Source organism: Pangasianodon hypophthalmus, chromosome 22 (genome assembly GCF_027358585.1).
Source record: "Pangasianodon hypophthalmus isolate fPanHyp1 chromosome 22, fPanHyp1.pri, whole genome shotgun sequence".
In the NCBI taxonomy this organism is placed as follows: Eukaryota; Metazoa; Chordata; class Actinopteri; order Siluriformes; family Pangasiidae; genus Pangasianodon; species Pangasianodon hypophthalmus.
The window spans coordinates 6,379,156-6,406,368 of NC_069731.1; the positions used below are offsets into that span (position 1 = coordinate 6,379,156).

At 37.8% G+C, this 27,213-nt stretch overlaps 1 protein-coding gene across 23 annotated transcripts in view; it reads right to left on the reverse strand.

Annotated features, from left to right (window-relative positions):
- The window catches only part of rims2a (regulating synaptic membrane exocytosis 2a), a 194,220-nt gene that overhangs the window by 74,447 nt on the left and 92,560 nt on the right, over positions 1–27,213 (reverse strand). For 12 of the 23 annotated variants that reach the window (XM_053227795.1, XM_053227794.1, XM_053227791.1 and 9 more), the window contains 14 exons: positions 26,624–26,817; positions 25,295–25,414; positions 22,448–22,547; positions 21,941–22,064; positions 20,431–20,477; positions 20,171–20,283; positions 16,752–16,799; positions 13,133–13,263; positions 12,698–12,890; positions 12,198–12,351; positions 11,787–11,813; positions 9,689–9,757; positions 6,376–6,514; positions 4,107–4,172 (listed from right to left, as the gene is read on the reverse strand). In XM_053227795.1, coding sequence (XP_053083770.1) covers positions 4,107–4,172; positions 6,376–6,514; positions 9,689–9,757; positions 11,787–11,813; positions 12,198–12,351; positions 12,698–12,890; positions 13,133–13,263; positions 16,752–16,799; positions 20,171–20,283; positions 20,431–20,477; positions 21,941–22,064; positions 22,448–22,547; positions 25,295–25,414; positions 26,624–26,817 — 1,525 coding nt within the window. Of the gene's footprint in view, positions 1–4,106; positions 4,173–6,375; positions 6,515–9,688; positions 9,758–11,786; positions 11,814–12,197; positions 12,352–12,697; positions 12,891–13,132; positions 13,264–16,751; positions 16,800–20,170; positions 20,284–20,430; positions 20,478–21,940; positions 22,065–22,447; positions 22,548–25,294; positions 25,415–26,623; positions 26,818–26,998; positions 27,067–27,213 lie in introns of all 23 variants that reach the window. The other 11 variants (XM_053227798.1, XM_053227788.1, XM_053227796.1 and 8 more) reach the window with 8 other exon arrangements.

Below are 27,213 nucleotides of genomic sequence, written 5' to 3' on the forward strand. Positions count from 1 at the left end.
CGCTTAGGGGTTGCATAGACTACTTGACTAGTCAACTGTTAAATTTACTAGTCACTGCTGTGAGGATGTCAACTAGTTGAGCAAAGCAGACGATAAGGAGAGTCAGGCAGATGGTAAAAAAAAAAAAAAAGCAGTACTATATTTCAGACTACATGAAGTCAACTGAAATTCTCCAGTCAACTGCACAACACTATACTGGACACTAGACCTTGATATCACTTTGCATGAAGTGGAAAGGTGTGCGCAAGACCACACGAGATCCCACTTAGCTAGTTTGGCTAGCATGAACATTCCGTTAAAACCTCGCAGACTCTGCTGTGGAAATCGCGTCCTCCATTCATCATTAGGCTATAAGGAGCTAAATGAATCAACGATTCCAGCTGAGCCCCCATTTCGTCCATACGAGTGCATTTTAAGAATTAGTACTTCCTTAAATAATGTCATATGATACACAGATTTATTGCATTGATTTATTTATGATTATCATTAACAATGTAGCATAAAAAGCACTGAAGCTGGAAATGTAATTGGTAGCCTGTATGTGATTGTTAACTGAAATTCAGATGGATGCATTCTTTACTGCACAAATGAAACATAACGATGTCCTGATAGTTAAACGTTTGGCGTTAACTATGGAAAAAATGACTAGTCAGCTAGTTTTTTGAATTACAAGTTAGTAAAACATTAATTGTGCATTGCACTAGCATTCGCCTGAATTCTTGCATGTGCTACTATTTCAGTTGTAAGCTATTTTCCCACACCTCCAAGATCCCAGGTTAGCTAGCTACCTTGTATCCTTATCCTTATTCTACATGGTGTCCCAAAAGTCTCCATATATTGGGGAAATTAAGACTTTTAACCAAACTGTTTCATACTTAGTTTATGGTATTTTTTTTTTTCACATAGCCTTTAAGAATACCTTTGACAAAAGAAGACCATATGGAAATCATTCTCATGGCTGGACTGGGAAGCTGTCACAAGGTTGCGGTGGACTTTAACTGGAAACATGGCAAGAAAATCGCACATAACACTGTTGCCAAACTTACTAACAAATTCAAAAAGACTGGAAGTGCTGCGGACCAACCGAGAAGTGAATGTCCACGAACATCCAGTGACGAAGGCACAACTGATATGGTGCTGGCAAACACAGTCCCCTGTGTATGGAGACTTTTGGGACAACCTGTAGTTCTTCAGTGTGTGACGGATATTTCCTGGTTTGTCCCACTTCCTGCCTGGACTCATCTAGAGCCCCATTTGTGTTGTGTTGCAGTATTATCATGGTCTAATTCCTATGTATCTGCTATAGTGTGTTTACCATACTACTATATTACTATATCATATAAACCAAGGGAACGATTTCTCTGCTGGACAACTTTCCACATATACAACCACAAAGACGCACACTGTAGCTGACTAAACATGTGGATCTATACACTGTCATGTAGACTCTACAGCATGCTGATTACTCAAGCAGCACAAGCTTGAGAAGTTGGTGAAGTACTGTATTTTCCACTTGAATATTTTCCCATCACAGATGAAACCATGTTGGATATGGCAAAGCAGAGATTCCCACTGAAATCTCTAATGACCTTATGGAGACATAATGAATGTATGTTGAATGTATTGTAAATGAGATCTAGGTTATACAGTAGCTCACCAATAGGCTACATCAAATACACACACGCAGACATTATTGTGTAACATTTCATCTTTCTATATGCTGATGTGATTTTTTTTCACTCACTGTTTACCATTTGAAATTGGTTGATAAGATGCCGTGACAGATTTTTTTTGATACACATATGTGCTGTACTTCAAAAATCTGGGGATACATTGCCATTTTTTGGTAAATTTACTACAACTCACTAAAGAAATTCTCAGGTATTATTAACATTTCGGAAAGCTAGGCATCCCCAAAGCTTGTGTTAGTGAGCAAAAGGTTGTGAGAACTAAAGGGATGTCACTGTTGGACTCGTGAGCAAATTGCTCACTCAGCTACATTCTTGGGTTGGATTGTCTGTCATCAAGTAGCCAGCACTAGACTTGGGGTTCCTCAAAGGGTCTTGATACACTTTGATTAAAAATAATTCATATAATTACGAGATTGGTCCGTGTATTTTGCAATCATTTTCGTTTCGTCAGCCGTGCTGATAATCGCACGATTGTGAGTGCAATATTGCTTTCATACAACACTTCTAAAAACAAAGAAATTGATATCGAGTGACACAATATGGCCAAATGTTCTGTTTATTTTTGCTCCGCTAGTGGAAACAGATCCCGAAGAAACCACGTTCACTTCATGGCATGTCGGCTAGCTGGCTAGCTAGCTCACTCTGATTTGTACATTCCAGTTAAAGGTGCTTCTGGTGAAATTGGCTTCCCTTCTTCCTTTTCATCTTATAAGCTTTCATATTTTAAATAAAAAGTTATATTCCTGAAAATTATCTTTTGCCATGTCCACTAATAATGTCGCTAAAACTACTGTAGTAACTGTTTAGAACTAGGAAGTAGAATTTTACGTGGTGATCACAGACGAGTGGAGTGATACACACAGCGAAACGTCCCTGTGCGGTTATAGGAAACTCTTGGAATGCTGCTCGACCAATCAAATTAGTGGAACTAACTGTTGTATAAATCAATAAACATTTATACTAAACAAGTCAAAAAGTAGCTTCTTCTTTATGTCCTATCAGGAGAGGCTATAGGGATTTAAATATAAATATAGATAGATAGATAGATAGATAGACAGATAGATGCTTCTCCTGAGCATGCCATTTTTCACAAGCTAATACACTAGCATCCTAGCATACTGTTATACTAGCCGACGCTAATACGATTGCATCTGCGCCACCATCACACCGACAAAGACACACACTCTCGCTCTCTGCTGCATAAAGTCATCGTTTCCTGTCTGATTCAATCCAGGTGAAAGAAATCACAGCAGCAATTGGGAAGCTCATAGCTGCAGATATGATCATCTGCAGCTATGAACTTCCCGATCGCTGCTCTGATTTAGTGGAGAATGCAGGATTCAAAAGCGCATTTGAGCTCCAGAGAGCTGCGTGAATTCAGACACGCCCCCTTGAAGGTCACACTAGGGTTGCCAGGTTGCCAGGTTTTTATGCCAAATTGGTCTAGTTGTGAAAAAAGGTTGCGTTTTCAAACGTTTTGAGCTAGTTTTACAGTTTGTACAGTTTTTTACTGTACTTGGGTGTAAATTTTCTGAGACCTCGCAACCTGGCAAACCAGCGAAAGCTTGGTCACAGAGCTAATGCTTAATTAGTAATGTTTAATTTTTTTTATGGTCAAATGCAGAGCTTTTGTTTCATTATACACCGGTAAGAGTTTAAATGGGTCACACAAACACTTTGTCATCATTAAGTTTCAGTTACGGTACTTTTGTAATGTTGAATGTTTTAAGCAATTAAAAATGGAAACCTAAAGCGCATAATCAGGCAATGATTAATTTCGCTGTATCGAATAGACATCATTTTTCGACACCGCCGTATTGTGAATTTTTAATTTTTCTGTATTGTTACACCCTAATATGCAAAAGAGATGGGTGACGGTAATGGAGGACAACATAATGGCTAAAAAAAATCCTCATATTTTTTATGAAAACTGAAAAGGATCCAGAGTACACATCTGAAAGATGTAGAATAGCTGACCAGATCAACTCTGTCCACACTCAAATATACCTCAGTGGACATTTTTTCACATTTGGATTCATGAATATTTGATTTCTAATACTTTCTGTGGTGAAACGCTAGTTAAGATTTTATTATTCAAAAATAATTTTATAAAAAATGAATGAAAATGCCAAGAAATATAAGATAAAATAAAATATTTCCTTGGTTTTCCATTTTTACTTCCTCAATGAAAAACGATTGAACGCAGCATACACGGACCAAGCCTGCACCAAAGTTCTGATTTCCATCACCTTCTGAAACACAATCATAATTTTTCTCTGGATTTCTTTGAAATTTCATATTTCAAATCTGATTTTATTGCATCTCATGCAACTCCAGGCTTGAGGAACCCTGATGTTCTACCAGCTAGGAGGAGGACAGGTAGGTAAAGACAGACACGGGTGTGGAAAGATCTACCTGAGTTCCATCTGCTGATGATGAACAGGCTGACTGTGTCTTGTTCGAGGTAGGGTGAGAAAATGACTGCGGTAAGATTGAGAGAACAGAGAGGAGAGGAGGAAAGGATGAGGAGAGATGGAAATTGGAGGTAGAGATGTGGAAAACGGGCCAGAGTGGTCCAGTCGAAGAGAAATGGCTGACCGGCTGTCAAATGCCCCAAATGACAACATTAAGAGACAGAAGGATTCACATCACTCCCTTACTGCAGAGCCAATGCAATATAATGCATTATAGCTGAGTTATAATACATTCATATATATATATATATACATATATTGCAAAGATGCAAATCCATTTCTACTACAGAATTAATCACTGAACATTACAATCGAGTTGTTCTTTCGAAAGTGCAGTTATAATTCAGTGATAAAAACAAATTTCAAACAGACACAATAATGCAAAAAAACATATGAGCACATTTTGCTCCCAGAGACAAATAATGTAAATGTACCCCCAAGAATCCAATTATGAATTTTCAACACACATTTCTAGGTCTTCTAACTAAATGTACAAAAAACACACAGGGTGGAAAAAAATAATGAAAAAAATATTAGTACCTTTATTCAGAGTGCACAGAAAACCTAATCAACAAAAATATATAAATAAATAATAATGTGAAGTAATTACATTTACAAATGTTTATCCTCTCCTCAGTACCTTCCTTGTTCCCAGGTGAGGAAATAGTGCTAAAGTGATGGGGTGGGACTCTGAAGGGAACATCTTTTGGATCTTTAATATGTATATTTCACCTGTGGATTTAGCGTACCTTTAAAAAAAATGGATATAATTGGACTGTAATTCCACTGAAGAGCTTTACAAGCACAACGAGTACCTTTCTAGGTTAAAAATACAAACTAAATGTGCAAAAAAAAAGGGTACCCTTAATGGTACCACCCTAGCAACAAGGAATATATAGTGCATTGTATCGCAAAAGCCTTACTCTAAAACTAATTAAAAGAACAACAGTGGTCCTTCAGGTCTTCATTTCAATGTGTATATTTTAAAGGTACACTAAAGAAAAATACACACAATAGCAGGAGTGGTGAAATCAGCAAACTAGCAAACTAGCAAACTAGCAGACGCTTCTGAAACCCAATCCTGCTGCTCTACGCACATCAGCCGAGATGCAGTCCAGCTGTTAGTACGAACAATTTGACTAGACATAGTAATTAGTTTGAAACCGAAACTACAGAAAATACAGTGCAGCTAACTCTTCTGCATTTAATTACAAAACAGAAGACACTAGCCAGACTCGAATAATATCTTTTAACATGTGATGCAAAAACTGAACACCACATCTCATAGCCTAAATATTAGTCAAACACTCACTGCTGTTCAGTTCCACACTGTGATTTGAATACTCACTTATTTCTCTTAGTCTGTACTAATGCACCTAACTAGCTAGCTACAGTAGTTACTCATCCAGTAGCCTTACAGGTGCCGCGGATGCCGCTGCGATTTTTCAATTGCTACTGTAAACCTATTCTATGCTACTATCATAGAATTTCCATATGGATGAGTAGAACACATCAAGAGAGGCAGTTTGCGTTACAGAGTTTTTTTTAATCTAAACAATGTCAGAAAATGAGCTTTCAGCAAGCTGTGAATGTTCCAGTGAAGTTATTATACTGTACAATATGGTTCTCGTTTCATTATTTTTTGAGGGAAACAAAAAAATTCCTAATGTTATTTTTTAAGTTTTATTTATTTATATTATAACCATAAACTATAGGTTTATTGACAGTCTTATAACAGCTTAACAAAAAAACAGAACGTTCACTTACGGTTACTTGTAGGTTTTATTTTTACAACTATGAACTGAGTTAAATTACAGTAGCTACTACTTTAAGCCTAGTAATTACATATCCGTGTGACCAAAACATGTAAAGGTGTACAGATGTACCCTTGAAGGTACCACCCCAGAAACAAGGAAAGGTTTAGTTTCTTATTTTCTTGCAGGTTAACACAGCTTTGGCACAGAGAAAAATATCAGTACAAGCACACAAATGTTTGGATGCTTTAAAGCGTAGCAAAGGATAAGAAGATCATTTTGAAGACAATGTGGCAATGCAGGATGTAGGAGTGGGATATTTAAACCCGAAGATGCTGCAGCAACAATGAATGAAGGCTAAGGGAATTGTTTGACTTAAACAGCATCCACACCATAGTTAGCAAATGTTAGCGTTTTGAGGTGAATAGATAGGGATGAAAAAAGAAGTTAGCATACCTCTGAGGAGGTGGAACGCTGGGTGATCGTGAACGTGCTCGGTTAATGTCCACTGACCGTGAGCAGTGATTGGATGAGAGGACCTGCTCGGGCACAGAGAGGGTGGAGCTTTGGAGGTCCCGCCCATTTTGTCTGTAGTCTGCAGGGAGAATATGGGATAAAGTGTCGTGTCAGTGATCAACTTACTTTTACCTGACTAAAACTGTAATATTTACCATTTAACAGATGTATGGTACATATACATATATATATATATATATATATATATATATATATATATATATATATATGGTGTACATTAGGGATACAATGTGGATACAATGTGGTACAATGTGACCTAAGCCTAGTGTATGTTGTCGTACTAATGAACAGAAGACATTTCGTGTATTTTGTGATTAATTTTGAAAGTCAAGCAGCCTGCAATATGTGCTCTGTGAACATTTCAAGAGTACATTCTCTTGAGAGAATGTTCCTCCAGTATAAGTAACTTCATAAAACATCAGCAGTAAACATAAAACTCAGCACAAAGAGCTCATTCATGCTACAGCAAATGCTGGCTAAGCAAGAAAAATATATCTATAGACAACACTAGGAGAGTGAAAATAACAGCTCTTAGCCAGTATGTTGTTTCTGACAATCAGCCACTATCAGTGACTGACAACGCCAAACAAAATGTGAAAACAAAATCATACTTTACTTACAGCTGTACTTTTCCACTAACACACACCTCAATCCAAGGCAACTAATGTAGCTGGCTAATGCACTTTGTTTAAAATCAACTAGCTAACTTTATAAAGAACGAGCCTAGTAGACTAACATGGCCTTACATTGCCTTTACATTAATACATTAATTTGCCTTACATGACCACTATATGCAGTAAACTGGAAAAATATAAACATAAAATAATTAAATAAAATGTACTGTGATGTCTCTGATTGATTAAAACTAAGTATGTTATTTATTTCAGTATAGGTATTGTTGTCAGTTTCAACAAGTACCAAAAAATTACTTGGTATCAGCACATCCCTAGTATTCATAATAGATGGCAAGTATAATCAACTGAATTAAGCTGATTCCCACAAATGACCGTTTAATGTGTGATCTCAGCTACTAGACTCACATCCAACTCTTCTTTTCTGTCTTTGTATTTTGTTTTGTGTCTTTTTTTCTTTTTGTTAGTCCTTTGATAGATCTGACTTCAGTGTATATATACAAGGTGTAATCAGTCAAATGGCCTTTTACCTCACAACGGCTTTCCCAACTCAAACCATAATAATGACGGTGTGTGTGTGTGTGTGTGTGTGTGTGTGTGTGCACTCAAGTGGAAAGAGTTCATTATCCAGTCATCGGCTACACCTACAGTAAAGGCTAACGGCTGCCATGAATGAAGTTGACTGCTATCCAGTGGAGTGTGACACATGCTAAACAGGCAGAGGTATAACAGTGGATTTAAAAAGACGTTTGAAAAGAAAGACTTTTTCCTGTTTCAGTGGTTTTCTATTTGTCTTTTCAGCTTGTCTGAACAGGATGAACTATCCATCCATCCATCCATCCATTTTCCATACCACTTATCCTACATAGGGGCATGGGGAGACTGAAGCCTATCCCAGGAGGCTCGGGCAGAGGCTGGTGGATACACTGGAGCGCACAATCACACACACACTCACACACCACAGACAATTCGGAAATATCAACCAGCCTACAATGCATGTCTTTGGACTGGGGGAGGAAACCGGAGTATCTGGAGGAAACCCCCGAAGCACAGGGAGAACATGCAAACTCTGCGCACATTAAATCAATATCTGACCAATGCACACGTTTCAATATTATTTTCTTCCTTTTAATACTGGTGCAGTTTCATTGGGCGGATTTTTAATCAATGCTTCAGGAAAATCATTATTTCCGTGCTAGAAATCACCGTATCACAATAGTTCTCTCTCTCTCTCTCTCTCTCTCTCTCTCTCTCACACACACACACACACACACACACACCTCTGCATCACACTGCATTTCTGGCTGAATTCAGCAGAGATGAAAACAAGCCCAGCAATTCAATGAGAGACAAAGCTGTTCTTCTGAACAGTAATCGACTCATGCAGTCGGGGGGAAGCTGCGAATCAGCATTTATAAACGAGGAAGAGGAAAAGAGTGAGAATAAGCACAAGAGAGAGAAAGTAAGAAAACAAAGACAAAGAACATGCAGAAAGCTGTTCCTGAGAAGCTACTAAGGGATGGATGAGAATTTAAAAGACGTGTGTGTGTGTGTGTGGGTGTGTGTGTGTGTGTGTGTGTGGGTGTGGGTGGGTGTGTGTCTTTGCCTGACACCACACAGCAGCAACATCTTTTTTGAGCCCAAAGCAACAAAAGCAGCAGATTCAGAGCCGTAAAACACATCAACTGCCCCATCATGCATCACTTCACAGCTCTGCTTATCTGAACCCAAATGAACCTCATGAGGTAGAAAACTGATTCCTGGTCATTTCTTAACTTCGGACTTCCTCAATGAAACAATAATTACATGCACACACTACAGTACATCCTACACTACAAACCCAGCAACTACAGTATATATAGCAGAATATTTCACCATGTGAACTGTTTTCCCAGGCAGCCACACAAATAATATTTCTGCAGCTCTGTCCTTTGGCTCATTTTGAATTTTCCTCAAACCGCAACACAAATCATTGCGTCAAATCACTGCAAAATATCTCACTCAGACAGTCTTTGATCAGGGGTTTTTGGTCACATGAGTGTGATTTTTTTATATGTGCCCTTTTATTGAAAGGTTTAATTGGAACATATATGAAAGCACCTTTAGGGTGTCTAAGTCCAAGTCTAGAGTCCAAGTGAACTCGATTCGAACAGAGCTGAAGAGCTGCAGAAATGTAATGTGCTCTGGAAAGCTGGACCAACAAACAAAAAAGACAAAATGAACACAAAAAAACACACAAAAATAACAAAAATAACAAAAACTAGTTATCTATGTAATTATATAATCATCTGCTTAGGTCCATGCTCTCCAAGTTCTCTGTGATCAGGTGAATTTTTAAGATGAAGGTTTGTTCACGTTTTTCCATTGCTGTATGTCTGTCCAGTGAATGAATCAAACCAAGTATCAAACGAACCAAAGGAATCAATTTACCCTTTGATTCATTCTCAGCAAACAGACTAATAGGTGTGAAAGCATCCTTTCTATAGCACAGTGCTACAGTCTATAGCATAGACGCCACTGTGAACGCAGATAGCTGAAATCAAATCGGGATGTGTAGGAAAACGTGACGCAAATCTGCAGTGTGTTTGTGGTGTGATCACCTGAAATGACTCCCACGCCATCCTCACAGTCATAATCGGAGATCTCGCTGTCGCTGATCCTGTGAGATCCTACACAAGAGCAGAAAAAATATATTACAAAATTATATACACTGCCTGCAGCATTATTTTAAATCAACTTCCTTATTCTGTGGTCTCAAAAGTACAGAGGAAATGCTAATTAAATTAGCTAAACCATTAGACTATGTATTAGAGATTAAGATTTTTACAATAGGGCCCAAAACGCTTGCATTTTTTTCCCTAGAATATAAAAAAAAATCACAAAATATCACAAAAATAAAATATCTGTAGTCAAAAATCTGTGTTGCCAATGCTACCAAACAAGGATTATGAAAGCGCATTTCTGCATTCACAACCTTTAACATTAGCAAATTTAAGCATATAGTATGTACTGCATCTTAATTAATACTTTTCTATAATCGCCTTAGCAAAGTGAGAGCTCATAGATGAGAGGGAAAAAGTTTCGCTGTTGTCCAATCGACTGGTCCTGACTAGTTTCTTCTCATTATTCTTAGTCGAGAAAAACGTCATTACATTTCAACACATAGATTATTTTGACCAGAAGCAAACTAATTATAGACTGCATGTGTTAATAGGATCACCTGTACACCTCATTCATGCAATTATCCGATCAACAAATCATGTAGCAAGAGAGCAATGCATGGCTAATGGACTGGTTGGTGCCAGTTGGACTGGTTTGAGTGTTTCAGAAACTGCTGACCTCCTGGGATTTTCCACACAAACCAGTCCCTACAGTTTACACAGAATGATGCGAAAACAAAAAGAACATCCAGTGAGCAGAGATTCTGCAAGGGGAAATGGCCAGACTGGATTTGAGCTGACTGGTAGTCAAAGGTAACTCGAATAACAACTCTGTACAACCGTGGTGAGCAGAAAAGAATGCACAACACATCAAACCTTGAGGCAGATGGGCTACAGCAGCAGAAGATTCCACTCCTGTCAGCCAAATCTACATTTTGTGTGTTCTGAGATGCTTTTCTGCTCACCACGGTTGTAACAAGTGGTTATTTGAGTTACCATAGCCTTCTTGGCAGCTTGAAGCAATCTGGCCATTCATCTCTACAGCACAGATGTATAGGTGCTCCTAATAAAGTAGGTGTTGAGTGTATATCCTGTCCAAATTGGCATGTTGGTCAAGATTCCATTGTGACCTCTGGGAAGAGGTTTTGCAGCCACAAACCTCACAACAAGCATTAAATGAGGGTCAAAACAATCAGTTTGGATTAAACTGAGGTGTATGTAGTACGCATGGAATTTTTAGTCAATACACTCCGTCCCCACTGTCCTGTTGTCAGCCCTACAAATTTGGCTATGCCAAAAATATGGAGAAAATGGAGAGAAAAAAAATCTTGGCAATTCTTGTCTGTACTCCTGAGAAGTAAACCGCAATCGGATACTCAAGCTTTTACAGCAATACCAGGTGAACAACACTTCTGTCGATTTCTCAGACTCAGAATCTGCTTTAGCACTCCTTTTTTTAGATCAGTCAGATTTCACACGTACATGCACTCTTTTTTTTCCTTGGAAGAAGGATGGAAGAACAGTCAAGAGCAGTCCGAGAAAGCTAAAGGATGCTAACACCCGACAGAGTGCTAAAGCTGATTCGAATTTTAGAAGTCTGATTAAAATTATGTGCAAATTATGTCTCTCTCAGTATCAAAGGCTCATAGAGGGGAAAAAATGTAATCTCCAAAAAAAAAAAAAAAAAACACCACTTCAAAAAGGATGGGACAAACAGAAACATAAATCAAGAGTTGAGTTATTAAGGAAAATGATGACACAGCATTTTCTCTGGACAGCCAAACACTGCAAGTTAATAACACAAAAATAAGAGCTTTCTTGTTAGTCTGTTGGGTATTTTGGTGTATTAAAGTTAGTCACAATGGAGCTGACAACAAGAAGAAAGCACAGTCTTGCTGAGGGGAATTTAGGGAGGCTTGTAAAAGATGAAGTATTCGTTTTATTTAGTGATATTTGTTATTTCACAGAAACAAAAGGGAAGAGTGATGGGGATTTATAGCTGCTAGACACAGTGAAATGGACATGCAGTGCTTTTTACCTGAATTGTATGAATACGAGCCGTGAGCTGCGAAGACAACGAGGTCAAGAAAAGGATCATACAAGAGCGATCGGCCAACTGGTTCACACTGCTTCACGGTAAACATGATTTCTTTAAGAAGTACATGCCCTTATTAAAATATCCTGCAGCAACAGGTTTCCAGAAGAGCAAGACAATTGTGTAGCTCTAATTTTAGTTTAAAATGAACTGGTGGAAAAACTCCACCCTGAACAAGTGGCACATTCATCTGTATAATTACTGTATCATCGATTTTCCAATGGCGTCTATGAGTCATTTTGGAATGACAGTCTGAGTGGAATGGTTGTTGCATCCGTGTACAGGACATGACGTGAATGTCTTACTGACAGGATGTAGGTGTGACGTGAATGAGATATAATGTTAAAGGCGTACTCTGTAGTCTGCGAGTGGGACTCTCTCCAGGCATCGTTCTCCGTTGAAGGTAGGGGGAACTCTTGGGCAGAGGCATTGAAGAGACGTCATGCATTTGCAGCTTGTACCAGTGCGGCTCGTCGTCCATCAGCGCTGTCTCCAGCTCGATCAGAATCTAAAAGGAAACACCAAAAGATGCAAACGCCGCAACAATCGTACAACTGCGATGAGTTCTAGTGCATGGATACAGTGACCAAGGAAAAACAAGTGTTTTACTGAGGTGTTGGGCCATCAGGAGTCACCAGAAGAGCTTCAATGCGCCTTGGCATAGATTCTACAATTCTATAAACACTACACGAAAGCTTCAAGCCCACCTATTGGCAGGTTTTTGTCAAGCGTAAATTATTTCAGTGTATGTGTATGGAGTCTGTGCTGCTGATTTTGTTAATTAATTTTAACCAGGAACACACTAAACTGTGAAGATTGACAGCTTGTCTAGACACGATGTTGCATGTTTGTACCTCTCCGAGGAATTCGCTCTCCTCCTCACGGACTCGCGCCTGGTCCCACAGCGTAATCTCCAGCATGCGTTCGCGAAACTCACGCCGATGCACTGGTGAGTACATGAACGTCTGGTTCCATTTGGGCTCTAACGACTTCTTTACCGTTTTAGTTCTCCTCTTGCTTTTGTCACTGGTGGAACAATAATTCAAACTGCTTTTATTTACCACCACTGGTAGAATGGAAGCTGGGATACACCAAAAGACTCTACAGACTCAAGTCTGGCTTTCTGTGCTTCAGAAATCTGGTTTTGAGATCAGAATGATCACATATGGTTTCTTTTTTTATCTTTCTTGATATGTTGATCCTATATTCATACTGAAAGGAAAAGCAAAACGGTGCTGCAATGAAGCAAGCACAGCTTTAACGGCTCAGGAAGCTTCCTCTACCCTTACCTTCGGTCTGGGAGGAAGTAGATTTTGACATAGGGGTTCCTTGGTCGTCCGTCTTCTCGCGACGGCAGGTCCTTGGCTCCCAGGATGGTGACAATGAGCTGATGGCCTACTTTATCGTACCAGAGTTTAACCTGAGCAAAGATCAAGACATCTCTGGAGTCATTGCTTTCTTAATAGTGCCTCTAATATACACTATATACATGCACGTGTGGTCACTAAGATGTGATGAATGTGAAGAAATCATGTATGGATCTATTCATTGCTCGTACAAAACAGTGAAATGGTATAAAAATCCACAATTCAATCTATATCATCTACAGTATATCACCTTTTTTTGTGGTATAACATGATATAGGCTCATACAGTCTGATAAAATTTGATAGATGGTATACTTTGTGTTAGTAGGTTTTTATTAGTTTGCATGCAATGATTTAAGCAAATCCTAAGCAAATCATGAATCATTAATTATACTGGTGTGGCGTAAATTCTAAATATAATGATTCTAATTGTTCTTATCATGGTGTATCGCTTAGCTGCTTTTTTTTTTTTTTTGCTATGTGCATATGTCTGTAATGAGCTTTAATTTGTAAGAAATTAGCTCTAAAATGAACGGATTCACAGGCAAGGGAATGAGCACACAGCAGAAATGGTGAAATTTCTCATGCAGTAGACAAACACACAGAGGTCAGACAAGAGAGTGAACAAAACAAGAAAACAGAAAAACATGAAGATTTTGATCATATCAAGATTTCGCACTACCAGCAGGGAGTGCTTTAGTCATTTGTGGGAAATAAAAGCCTAATCAGAGGAGTGCATAAAGCCATAAATAAAGGGAATTTCACCAAATGAACTGCAGCACACTGGCTATGATATTAAAACATATTAAAAGTGAAGAGACAGTTCATTTTTGACAGAGTCTGAACAAAATTATAGTCTATAAGTGACACTATGAGACTTTTATTGCTTAACACTGAGAGAGTGTATATATATATATATATATATATATATATATATATATATATATATATATATATATATATATATACATACACATAAATATATATATATATATATATATATATATATATATATATATAAGTATAATTCATACTGATGGAGGGGCCAGGGTAGTTACGTCAGGTATAACGACACAGCTAGAGTATGCTAATTGGCCACAAAGATAAAAATTTCTTGGCTTTATCATCTGGTCTGCATTTTCTTGGCTTGGCTCACATAAACACACTTTACCCACAGCCCTGTTGAATTCTTAATTATGTTTGGTCAGAAGATGTTGATTCATTTTTCTATAATAGTGCCAGCTATTTCAAATCACAGGTTTATATGCGCTAATGTGTTATTGTTTTTATAGCAAGAACTAATTCACTGGGATTCGTACAGAGGATATGCTGTTATTTAACAACAGCAACAATAAAAAAAATCGAATTCTTGATGCTGATATGGTGATCTGTAAGGAAATGTTTATTCAGCATTGTTGGAAAGATTGTCAAATGTCAGAGCTTAGTAACAGAGATAAAGTTGGTCTTTTACGTTTTCCGCTATGGGAAAGTCTTCAGGATTGCAGGATTTACGGTTTCTCACTTCCTTGTTCATCTGATTCTTCTTGCTTTTCATAGTTTTCTCCAGGTTCTTAGAGTTCCTCCTAACAGATTCCCTAGTTTTCCTAACACTCAAGTATTTAAATAATTATCCCAAGTATTTAAATAATTTTCTCCAACTTTCTGCCTTTGTACAATTGCATGATTTTTCTTTATACAGTTGTCTATTAGTTGCTATGAATCTATGATCCTGAGCAGTATGTTTTAAGCGTCCCTGGTTAATGTTAATACAGCATAATTTACTAGAAAAATGTGTCGTGGGATGTAGTTCTGTGCTCTGACCAGAATGTTGTCAGCTCAAGTGTGAGAACTATCAGAGAGCCACTGTTCTCTTCCATCAACCGCTCAAACGCTTGGATTGGATTCGAAAGAGTGGGGTCCAAAAGTCTGACAGTGCTAGTGAAAATGCTTCTGTTTTGTATTCTTTTCTAATTTAATACATCAGTTTTCATTATTAATTATACTATTGACATCAGTTGGAGTCAAAAGTAGAATCTTTGAAATATTAACATGAATTTCAGAGTTTTTAGTATTTGCCATGTCCCCTTTTTTGCTTTAATAACAGTGTGCACTCGAGCTGGCATGGACTCCACAAGTTTGTGTAGAACCTAATGATCCATTTTTAGATCAAATCCATCAGAGTTTCGTCTGAACACATGCTTCAATAGACGAGATTAGATATGAGGAAAATCTGACCTTTTGTACAAAGCTGTCAACATGGTCAATATCACACATTTGCTTACATTTAAATACGGACCTTGAAATAGTGCAGAATCGTATTGAACATTTCTTTGTTTTAAATATTTCTAACTTCTGTTAATTTCCAATTTATATGAAAAAAAATCCCAGATTTTCAGTGTGCTCTCAGAATTTTGTGCCCCACTGTACGTCCGTAGTTAAGAAGTGTGCTGTTTGCATCTGATCTAATTCTAGGCGCACTGAAATTTAACTTTTTTTTTTTTTGTAAAATTTTAACCTCTAACCTCAAAATTAACTAACTGAACCACTTAAAACTAAACTAATTAACCACTTAAAGAAGAAGTAGCTGGAGAGGAGAGGAGCTGAATCTGACAGGTAATTACAGGACACAGAAAGAACGAATTCAATTTGTTTCCTTGTAAACTACACTACATTTAGAGACAATCTTTCATACCAAATTACTCAAAATATTATCTCCTTTTCATACCACAGCACGGTTGAATTCTCAAATCAGAGGGCATTGATTAATTTTCCAGAACAGCACAGTTCGGATAGTTAGTTCCATGTGTGACATGAACGATAGGGTTATATTAATGCAAAGTATAATTCCTGATATGGTGAAGTTTTCTATGAGTAATGCTTATTTAATATTTATGGAAGGAGTCTCCAGTGCCAGTGCTTTGTAACGGGCCAGAACTGGACCACAGTTTGCATGTTCACAGTAAGAAATTGCATTGCTTTTTATTCGAGAGTGAGAAAAAAGCGAGGCTGGTGATGAAACAACTGTTTATAGTTGCTATAACGTAAGTGATAACAGGAACTAATTTATTTCATGGATGTTAAATGTAACTAAAAACGGATAAAAAAAGCATGAGGTGATGTTCGTTAATAAACTTAAAATTGTAATCGCTGGCAAATCGCTGTGGTATGAGAGGAAATTTTAAAAAATCAGGCTGTACTGTTATAGGAAAGTAATCATATCACACCACCTCAGCGTAGATTATTTTCCTATAATTGCACAGCCTGAAGTGTGTTATTCCTTACACATTGGTGGAATATGATGAGTAACAAGTATGGCATGTTAGGCTTTAGTTGTGTCTCTTTTCTCCAGTCTGATCATGCAAATCATTCCAATATAAAAACAGGGTAGAAAATAAATAAAAGTAATACTAAAATTACACAGCAAAAGGAAATAAACAGAAAGCGCAGCCATTTCCTTGCTGTGCTTTTAGTAGAAGCGGGAGGTAAATAAGGAGATAAGGGGCACGGGGGTGAGTGTCTTTGTGGTATATAGTGTGAATTACCTGAACCCTAGGGTTAAAAGGCTCTATTCTCCTACTAAGGCTTTGGCTCTGGGTAAGCAAAGTTAATGACAAGAACAAAACAAAGGAACAATGCAATGAAACTAAACCCAGAATGACAGCACCAGTGTTAGAGGAGCTCAGGGAGAGATTCAGTCTAAACACTGCAGGTTACTGCACAATTTCTTTCCTTCTTTTTTTTTTTTTAGAGAAAGTTCAAGCTGGAGTCGTAGAAAATAACCAAAGACAATCAGCCGGAACATCTTCTGAATGCGCATAATTAGCTTCTCATTTACTTTCTTTCATCCGAGTCATTTTCATTTAGTCGATTCTTTCCCATAAAGAATCCTTTGTGTAACTGTTAGGTTGCGAAATGCTAAATATAGTTGCCGTGCCTTGTCTTTCGACTGCTTATTCACAACAAATTATGATCATCTCATCAGATCAGAACGCTCCTGGTATTCGGTGGCTCATAATAAATTTTACAAAAAGTCTGATTTTTCATTGGTTGAATTTGTCACATGGATCATCCTAGGACTGTATAGAATTCAGAAGTCTGAATGTCTGTTTAAACCGAATCTCCACCTGAGCAAACAACACACACATAAAAACACACCAGATTGTGTTACTCAATGCATACACACATATCCACATCTCAGAGAGTTAAAGACAATGAAGAGTTTGAGAAGATGTACAAGAAGGTTAAATATTATGTGGAAGATGATCATAAATTCGGGTCAAAATAACCCATGTGGTCATTTTTATTCACAGCGGAACAGTACTAAAATAATTACTCCAACATGAACTGATTAACGCTTGCCTCTCTATTCGATATTAAAAATCATTTTTAAAAATCAGCCTTTTTAAAGTTTATTTCAGGCTGACATAATAACTGAAATACAGTCGAGTGAAAAGTTAGCACCCCCATGTTTTTTATAATAAAAAAAGGAAAATATACCTCTATTTTATTTTATTTATTTTTTAATTTTTTTTACACAAAATTTACACAAGTGTTACCAAACATGTAGATGTGTCTTATAACAAGACCACAATCCAAATTTTTTTCTTGACCCTCTTAGTCTCAAGACCTGATATGACTTTTAGTAATGAACGAGCAGTAACTAAAACCTAACACACTAAATATATAATTGATATAAATTACATTCATTCCTCTTCCTTAATTTGTTATAAGGGCATGCAAACATTTGCACTTGACTGTCCAAAAGTGATCAGTGTTTAGTTTAATCCGCATCACATACCCTTTATCTCCCTTTATACCCTTTATCTCTGTAATACTGTTTTGCACAAGTCAATATTGCACACGTTACTATACTATTGTTTTGCACAAGTCAATATTGCACACACACATACAGATGTACATAGTCTATATTTCTATATACATAATCTATATTTCTACTTCTGCAACATAGCTACACTTTATTATGTTTGTTTGTATGTATGTGTATGTCTGTTTTTATTTTTTTACATAGTTTGCATTTGTCTTGGCATTCAATGTGGACAGCAAAGAAAGAATTTCATTGTACAGGGAAACTTGGTTTTCCTCACTGTGCACATGACAATAAACGCTTTGAATCTTTGAATCTTTGAACTCTGTACGTCTTGTGTATATTTGCAGAAATATTGTTTAAATTGCTAATAATTATATTATATAAGATAGAGTTTATACTGCGTATTTATAATAGAATTAAGATAGAATTTAGAGTTGTATTGCTACAAATTCAGAAAAATGGCAAACGAAACATGAGGTTTAATTAATTATCCAGCATGCCATCCTTTAAACCGTACATCATTGAGTCTTCTGCTTTTGGAAGGTGTTACAGCTACACAATTAGAGCACAGCGAGCGAGTGTAACGTGATCAGGTCTGGTGTTTTCGCCCTTGGGTGAGCTCCAGCTCTGTGGCCGAGCGTAAGCACCATGGAGCCGTTCCAGAACTTTATCTGTGTTCGAGTCGCCTTTGTTCGCCTCTCGAGTGTTTGCTAACAATGGCAAAGTACTTAACATGCTTGTTGTTCACTACCTACCAATGGATGTCCCACTGATCCGGGGCCATCTCTGCTGAATTTAAAGCAATACAATTTTATTTAAAAACAACAAATAAAGACGTTCCATCTACATCTATGAGGCTGGAGTCTCCCAAAAGCTTCACAGCTCAAAGATCACTGTTAAATGGTAGAACGAGAATGATCATGATGACGATGTTTTTTTGAGAATCTCTCTAATAAGAGGTTTTAAAAAGTAATGCTGTGTTCATTAGAGAAGCTCAGTTCATGTTGGAAATAGTCATTTTTAGTACTGTCGAAGAATGTAACCCCTTAAATGGAATTATATTTCTCTTAGTTAAAGTATCTACTGAATAAAATTAAAAATTGCATAGTAACATGAAGGTTAGAACGGGTCATAACATAAGGATGGCTATGAAGACTATCCATTTTGGTGGCTCAGGATCTAACACAAATCTAAAAAACAATAGTGCTTTTTTTCGCTAAATAACAATATCTCATTATACCACAGCGCTGTTGAATTCTCAACTCTGATTGGTTAGAAGGTGTTGATTCATTGTCTATAATAGCAGCTCTGACAGTAGTTCCAGCTATAATTCAAATCCCATGTTTACATCATTGTGCTCATTCTAATACGTCATAATTTCTACAGTAACATCTAATTCACAGGGACTTGTTTGGCAGATGCTCGTCACAATCTAAATCTAATCATAAATGGATTAAGAACGTGTTATGTAACGAAGAAAAACGTGCAATCACTGATATGGTGACGTTTTCTGTAAGGATATGTTTATTTAACATTTATGGAAGGAGTCTCTAGTGTCAGAGCTTTGTAACAGTGAGTTTTCCGACATGGGAGAAGACAGAGGAGTTTGCGCTTTCCGGCTTCTCATTATGAAAAGCTGTGGGGTTTTTGTCTTATTCACTTAAAGAGAGTGAAGATATAGAGGCTAGTGAGTGAACGACTCTTTATAGCTGCTATAACGTAAGTAAAAACAGGAACTGACATGTTTTGCATACATTCCACAACATTACATATAACTATAAACGGATAAAAAGTAATTTGCCATGATATAAGAGGAACGTGCTGTTATAGGAACAACAGCCCACCTCATTGTTGATTATTTTCCATTAACAGCACGTCCAAAAGCGTTTTATTCCTTACATATAGTATCTTATACTAGTAGATTTCTATATTATCAAAGCGCGCTGTATTACTACATGATCCTGAAATTCAAGCAACATCAACGAACTGATACATAATCAGGCCTGTAACTGTCTGTCAGCATGCACGTAATTCAAATCAAGTGGAAGAAAGACAGGTTTTATATGAAAGGATAAAATAACAGCCACCATTCTTTCCCTCGGAGATACCGAGTGATGCATTGTGGGAACTCACAGAGAGCTGTCCGGATAAGTACTGCGGTGCGTCTCGCAGCACGCCGGGGCTCATGGGAGATGTGATGGATATGGATGGCCGGTCCATCTTCTGCGACTCAAATGAGCTGGAACCTTCGGGTGGAATTTAATAAAGGCAAAGGGAACAAGGGAAAGAAGATAGAGAAAGAGATAAAGGTGTAAGAAAGAGACATGATGATACGATATTCAGGAGATCACAGAAGCGCATTGCTTGAATCCGGCCACACGGTGGCTACTCACTCGACTCCAGTTGTGTGTGTGTGCTGTCTGGTATCCTGGGGATGTCTCTGCATTGAGAAAGAGAGAGAGAGAGAGAGAGAGCGAGAGAGAGAGAGAAAGACCTTTTAATGAGCTTTCAATGGCCCTAAGCATCACATTAGTCTCTATTAGAGTCTGGACCAATGTGCTGCTCTGAAATCAGTTTCATTTGTTCTCAAATATCGTGTGCACTTAGGATTTGTAAAGAAGGAGCTGATCCTAGATCAGCACGTTGTTTTGTTTTGTTGTTGTTGTTTTTTAAGTGATTTTTTGGGGCTTTTATTAGCACAAAGCGGGGTGAAGGTTTCCAAACTACTGCTGCTTTCGGAAGCTATACGCATGAGCAGGTCTTTGGGGAAATATTCTCTGATATGGCAAAATAAGACAATAAGCAATAATGATGGTTTTTTCAAAAACAAAATATCAGCAAAATAGCGCTAGAAATTGCTTAGTGAACTATATAATGTTCGTGAAATTAAAGGGGTAAAAGGGGAACGGACTTTACATTAAGGCTTCCTGAAATAAACGTCCACAATGATCAATAAAAGTTTAATGAGTGTACAATTCAAGATATTAATGTTCCGTTAACAACAATATTTACGTCATAGGTTAAGGTTTCTCGTGATTAAATTTTATCTGTCATACAAACAATATCAGTTATCTTTTCTGTTCAGTTTATAATTAATCTTATACAACGGTTAGCTCCGGTCCACTAATTTGATTGGTCAAGCGGTGCTCCAAGAGTGTTTATATTTAGTATAACATTATAAAACTGTGTGTATTGCTCTGCTCGTCTGTGCTCGTACATGAAATCCCACTTCCTAGTTACTACTAAGCGGTTACTATAGTAGTGTTAGCGACATCATCAGGGGACGTGGTGAAAGATACTTTTCACGAATGTAACTTTTGACTTAAAATATGAAAGCTCATTAGATGAAGATGAAAAGGAAGAAGGGACGCCTATTACACTGGAAGCACCTTTAACGGGAATGTACAAATCAATGTGAGCTAGCTAGGCAGCTAGCTGACGTGCCATGAAGTGATTGTGGCTTCTTCAAGATCTGTTTCCGCTAGTGGAGAAACAATAAACAGAACTTTTGCTAATATTGCGTCCAAAATGTCAGTTACTCGCTATGAAGTTCTTGCTTATAGAACAGTTATATGAAAGGAATATCGCACTCGCAATCGTGGGTTATGATGAACATCGGCACGGCTGGGATTAGCTACAGTGAATCACAGCCATGCTGATATTCAGTATAACCGCACTCTTGCTCGTACAATATTGCTTAATAAACAATGCCTTAAATATCGGTTGTTTAGGAAATCTTAATATAAAGTGTTATCCCTTTGCTTTCTCAGCCATAAAATAATACAATCAAATTTCACACTGTCACTGAGGAAACCATGTGCTGCATTCACATTCACATTAATGATCATTCAGGGAAGATAAGATAGGGATGATAGAGGTGGACAGAGCGTGGCCGGTCTTTACCCGATGGGTCGAGACACCACCAGTTCCACCTGAGGCTCTGGCTTGGATTCTAAAATGATATTGTAAACTTCTTTAAATGTGGCTCCTTGTAAGTTTCTCCCGTTCCACTCCAAGACCTGATCACCTACGCAATAAAAGCAACACACAAAATGCTTATTTTAACATTTACGAGTATTAAGACTAAAAATGTTAAACAAAAATAATGACAATTTAGAAATAATGTAGAGCTAAATCAAATAAACCAGATGCCAGAAACAGCTATTTAAAAATGACCTTTCAAATGTTTTATTTATTATTATTATTATTATTATTATTATTATTATTATTATTGTTCAAGCTTCAAGATTTGATATCCAAATACAAAGCAATATTAATTTCATTTCATCATCCAACATCACTCTCGCTAACTGGTTGTACTGTAGTGCTGCACATCATTCTAAACACAGCTAATTTTTATTTTTTAATTGAAGCTCTATAGTGCTATGCTAACAGAAATCTGATGGTTACCTGGTCTAAGATGTCCCACAGTGTCTGCTAAACTTCCTTTCCTTACTTTAGTGATGAATGCACAAAGTCTACCAGACTCAGTCATTTTGCCACCAACCACCTGTCCAAAACAGACACACACACAATTATGTGGTCAATGACATATGCACTGTAAAAAAAAAATCCTATTAAAGTGTCATAAAAAATCTATATATATACATATATATATACACGTGTGTAATTTTAATCAGTTATATTAAAGAAATATATATATATATATATATATATACAGTCAGGTCCATAAATATTGGGACAGTGACACAGTTTTGGTAATTTTGCCTCTGTACACCACCACAGTGGATTTGAAATGAAGCAGTCAAGATGTGACTGAAGCGTAGACTTTCAGCTTTAATTCAAGGGGTTTAACAAAAATATTGCATTAACCATTTAGGAATTACAGCCATTTTTTACAGAGTTCCTCCATTTTCACAGGCTCAAAAGTAATGGGACAAACTAATATAATCATAAATATTAGGATTATTTTTATTACTTGGAGGTAAATCCTTTGCAGTCAATGACTACCTGAAGTCTGGACCCCATGGACATCACCAAATGCTGAATTTCCTCCCTTGAGATGATTTGCCAGGTCTTTACTGCAGCCATCTTCAGTTGCTGCTTGTTTGTGGGTCATTCTGCCTTCAGATTTGTCTTCAGTAAGTGAAAAGCAGCTCAGTTGGGTTGAGGTCAGGTGACTGACTCGGCCATTTAAGAACATTTAATTTCCAAGCTCTTGGGCTGCTTTCACAGTATGTTTTGGGTTGTTATCCATCTGTACTGTGAAGCGCTGTCCTATCAGTTTTGCAGCATTTGACTGAATCTGAGCAGAAAGTATAGCTCTGTACACTTCAGAATTCATCCTGCTACTTCTATCAACAGTCACATTATCAATAAACCCCAGTGACCCAGTTCCATTGGCAGCCAAACATGCCCATGCCATAACACTGTCTCCACATGTTTGATTGATGATGTGGTATGCTTTGGATCATGAGCCCTTCCTTTCTTTCTCCATACTTTTCTCTTCCCATCATTCTGGTACAAGTTAATCTTGCATCAGAACTGGTCAGGCTTTTTTTTAGAGTTTTTTTAGCAAAGTCTAATCTGGCCTTTGTGTTCTTGAGTGTTACCAGCGGTTTGCATCTTGAGGTAAACCGTCTGTATTTACATTTATGAAGGTGGCTCTTGATTGTAGACTTTGACAATGATAGGCCTACCTCCTCCAGAGTGTTCCTGACTTGGCTAGATGTTGTGAAGGGGTTGTTCTTCAATAAGAAAGGAATTCTGCAATCATCCACTTTAGTTGTTTTCTGTGGTCTCCCAGACCTTTTGGTGTTGCTGAGCTCGCCAGTGCATTCCTTCTTTTTAAGAATGTACCAAATTGTTGATTTGGCCCTCCTAAAGTTTCTGCTATCTCTCTGATAGGTCTGTTTTGGTTTTTCAGCCTAATGATGGCCTCCTTCACTTGCATCAACACCTCTTTGGACGGCATATTGAGAGTTCCCATGAACAGCTACCAAATGCAAATTCAACACTTGGAATCAGCTCCAGACCTTTTATCTCCTTAATTTATCATGATATAAGGAGGAAACAGGCCACAGCTGGCCATGAAACTGCTTATCAGTCCATTGTCCCATTACTTTTGAGCCTGTGAAAATGGAGGAACTCTGTAAAAAATGGCTGTAATTTCTAAATGGTTAATGCAATATTTTTGTTAAACCCTTTGAATTAAAGCTGAAAGTCTACGCTTCAGTCACATCTTGACTGCTTCATTTCAAATCCACTGTGGTGGTGTACAGAGGCAAAATTACCAAAACTGTGTCACTGTCCCAATATTTATGGACCTGACTGTATATATATATATATATATATATATATATATATATATATATATACACATGTGTGTAATTTTAATCAGTTATATTAAAGAAATATATGAATATATATGAATATATAAGAATATATATGGCTATGGCAGCCATGAAGAGGTTAGATCTCTTATTTTTGCACTTAATTATTTCTGATTGGATTTTTTTACATTGTAAAAAGAAAAAAAACAAACGCTTATACACACTGTCTCTACTCAACAGCAAACAAATCCATAATAAAAATAACTAAACATATAGGGAATTTAAGGGAAAATCCTCTATATGGTTAAAGCACATATATGAAAATAGTTCCAGAGTTTTACGTTTTAAAAAATCACTTGTGTATTTTGTGCATGTGTATGTTTTTATAATGAAATAGTTGAACTGATACTTTTAACAAGCAATATATTCTGAGCAACACTAGATTTTTTTTTAAATTCGACTGCAAGTCCTATAAAAGACCACAATAGCAGGAAATGCATAAATATATCAAACATTGCAAATATACAAATTACATAACTATAGATAAATATCTATAGTTAAAGATCTATAGTTAAAGATCCAGACGTTTGTGCCTGGTCTTGCTTTCTCTCTCAGAGTATCACACAAATGAAATATGTTTTAAAAAGAGATTACAGAGTCTAGTGGATGAAAATTGCTTTACGTAATGTCTAGCTCTGAGCCGTTGGGGATTTTAATCATGTTTAAGTGTGTATGTATCTGGTATGATTTACGGGAGAGAAGTCCATCCAGGAAGTTCAATCTCTGGTCTCATATCATGTGACTCCACAATTGTGGAGTCTAGCTTTAATTAAAATTGACTGGCAAGCTATAGAACTAGATAGTCGTAATTAAAATTATTAGCTCGAATTAAAAATGACTAGAAGCTCAGATCCCACCTTAACAACCCACACTGTGTGTGTGTCAGTTTTGACGCCGGACTCACTTTTAGCCCCAGAAGAGCTCCGGAGTCACGAGGAACGCTTCCATCCTTGAGCCGCTTGTTGAGCAAAATGCGGCCGATGAGACGGTCTCCGTCTTTGGAAGGTTGCCACGTGACAGGATGCTACGAGGTCAAAGCCAGAATTAAAAAAAAAAAAGTTTAAATCCAAGACTTTCAGATCAAGTTCATTATGACAGCCAGAGAGGAAGGTAGGGGTGGAGAAGGAGTGTTCGCGTTTAGCATCCAGGTGATCACATAAACTCGTTTTTATCATCAGTCGAAGAAGATCTTGAACCAGAAGAGTGGCTGATACGTTAAATATATATACATGTATAAAAAATTATATTAAATGAAATGACATATATTAAAGCTAAATGTATAATCTTATTTTGTTGTTACAGAAATTACAACTGAGTGGGTCCAGAGTTTGTGTGATCATGTGATTAACATGCAAACTCACCTAAAGCACAAATCCCACAATTAATATAGCAAAAAAAAAAAATGCCAGAAAGACGGAGACGGAGAGCACGACCCCCACCCCAGACCCCCACCCCCCACCCACCCCCCAAAATAAATAAATAAACAAATAAATAAATAAAAACACGAAGTAGCACCAATGGTAATCGAAACTCTTGATCCTACGTGACAGTGAAAGGGAAAAAAGAAAACCACGTCTGTCCCAAATAAAACCTCCCACCCCATCTTCAGCCCATCGTGTTGTGGAGTGGACGTGGTCAGGTATCGTGTCTTTACTGCAGTCGGTGGCCGGGTTTTGGGGTGTATCGTGGGTGTGGGTGTAGGGAGTGAGGAAGGGGCACTACAGAGGAACAGGAAAAGTCACCATGTGGCACCAACACACAGGAAATGACAGAAGGTTGGGAGGGCATGCACCTAGAGAGACAAGGTGTTAGCGATGCTCCCGCCACATTCGAGCTCGGTACGTGAGACTACGGCACGATCAGCCAACCAGCTGCAGCTACAAAGCCACAAACCACAAAGCAAGCAAAAGAGTCACCCCCCACCCACCCCACCCCCAAAAAAAAAGGCTATGACCAAAAAAAAAAAAATAACGAAATAAAACAAAATAAATAAAATAAACAAACAGAGGAAAGATTTTCCGGAAAATGGAATTTATACAGAATTTAACATCTACAAAGTAAAGCAAATCACCATCACATACGGATGCACACATGAAACAAAAGCACTCATAAATCAAACAAACCAAACAAAAAGCCAGATGAGACGGCAACGGAAAAGACAATCGAAAGAACCGAAAAGAATGAACTCAAGATTCGAGAGAGAGAGAGTGCAGGCTGGAACAGGTGCCGGTACCTTCTCGCTATGGCTATGCTCCTCGTTTAGCGTTGTGCTACTGCATGTGTCAACGCCCGAGTCTTTAACCTGTGGCTCGCCCCACTCGGCATCCTCTTCCAACGAGTGGCCCCAAAAGCGCACCATTTTCTTTTGGCCCTCTGATAAGATGTGTGCCTGCTCAATAGTTTCTCTTTTTCCCCTTTGACTGTCCCCTACAGGCGAGGGATAAAGAAATGCGGAAAGGAAAAGGGGAAAGAAACAAAAAGACATGCAGAGGTGAACATAAATTAAACGAAATCATGATATGACGAGAGAGAGAGCGAGAGAGAGAGAGACAGAGAGAGAGAGAGAGAGAGCGAGGGAGTGGGTGGGTCTGGGCTCCACTTGGCTCACCAGTGACATAGAGGAGGTATCGCTGCTATGCCATGTCGCCTGATCCCACCAGTGGCCATCTATATCTCCTGTGATTGCCCACACACACACACACACACACACACACATACACACACACATACACACACACGCACGCACACACCAGCGGGCAGCAGCAGAGAGCACAGTGTATGAAGTGAGGAGGAAGAAAAACAGCAAAGAAAGGCACACGTGAT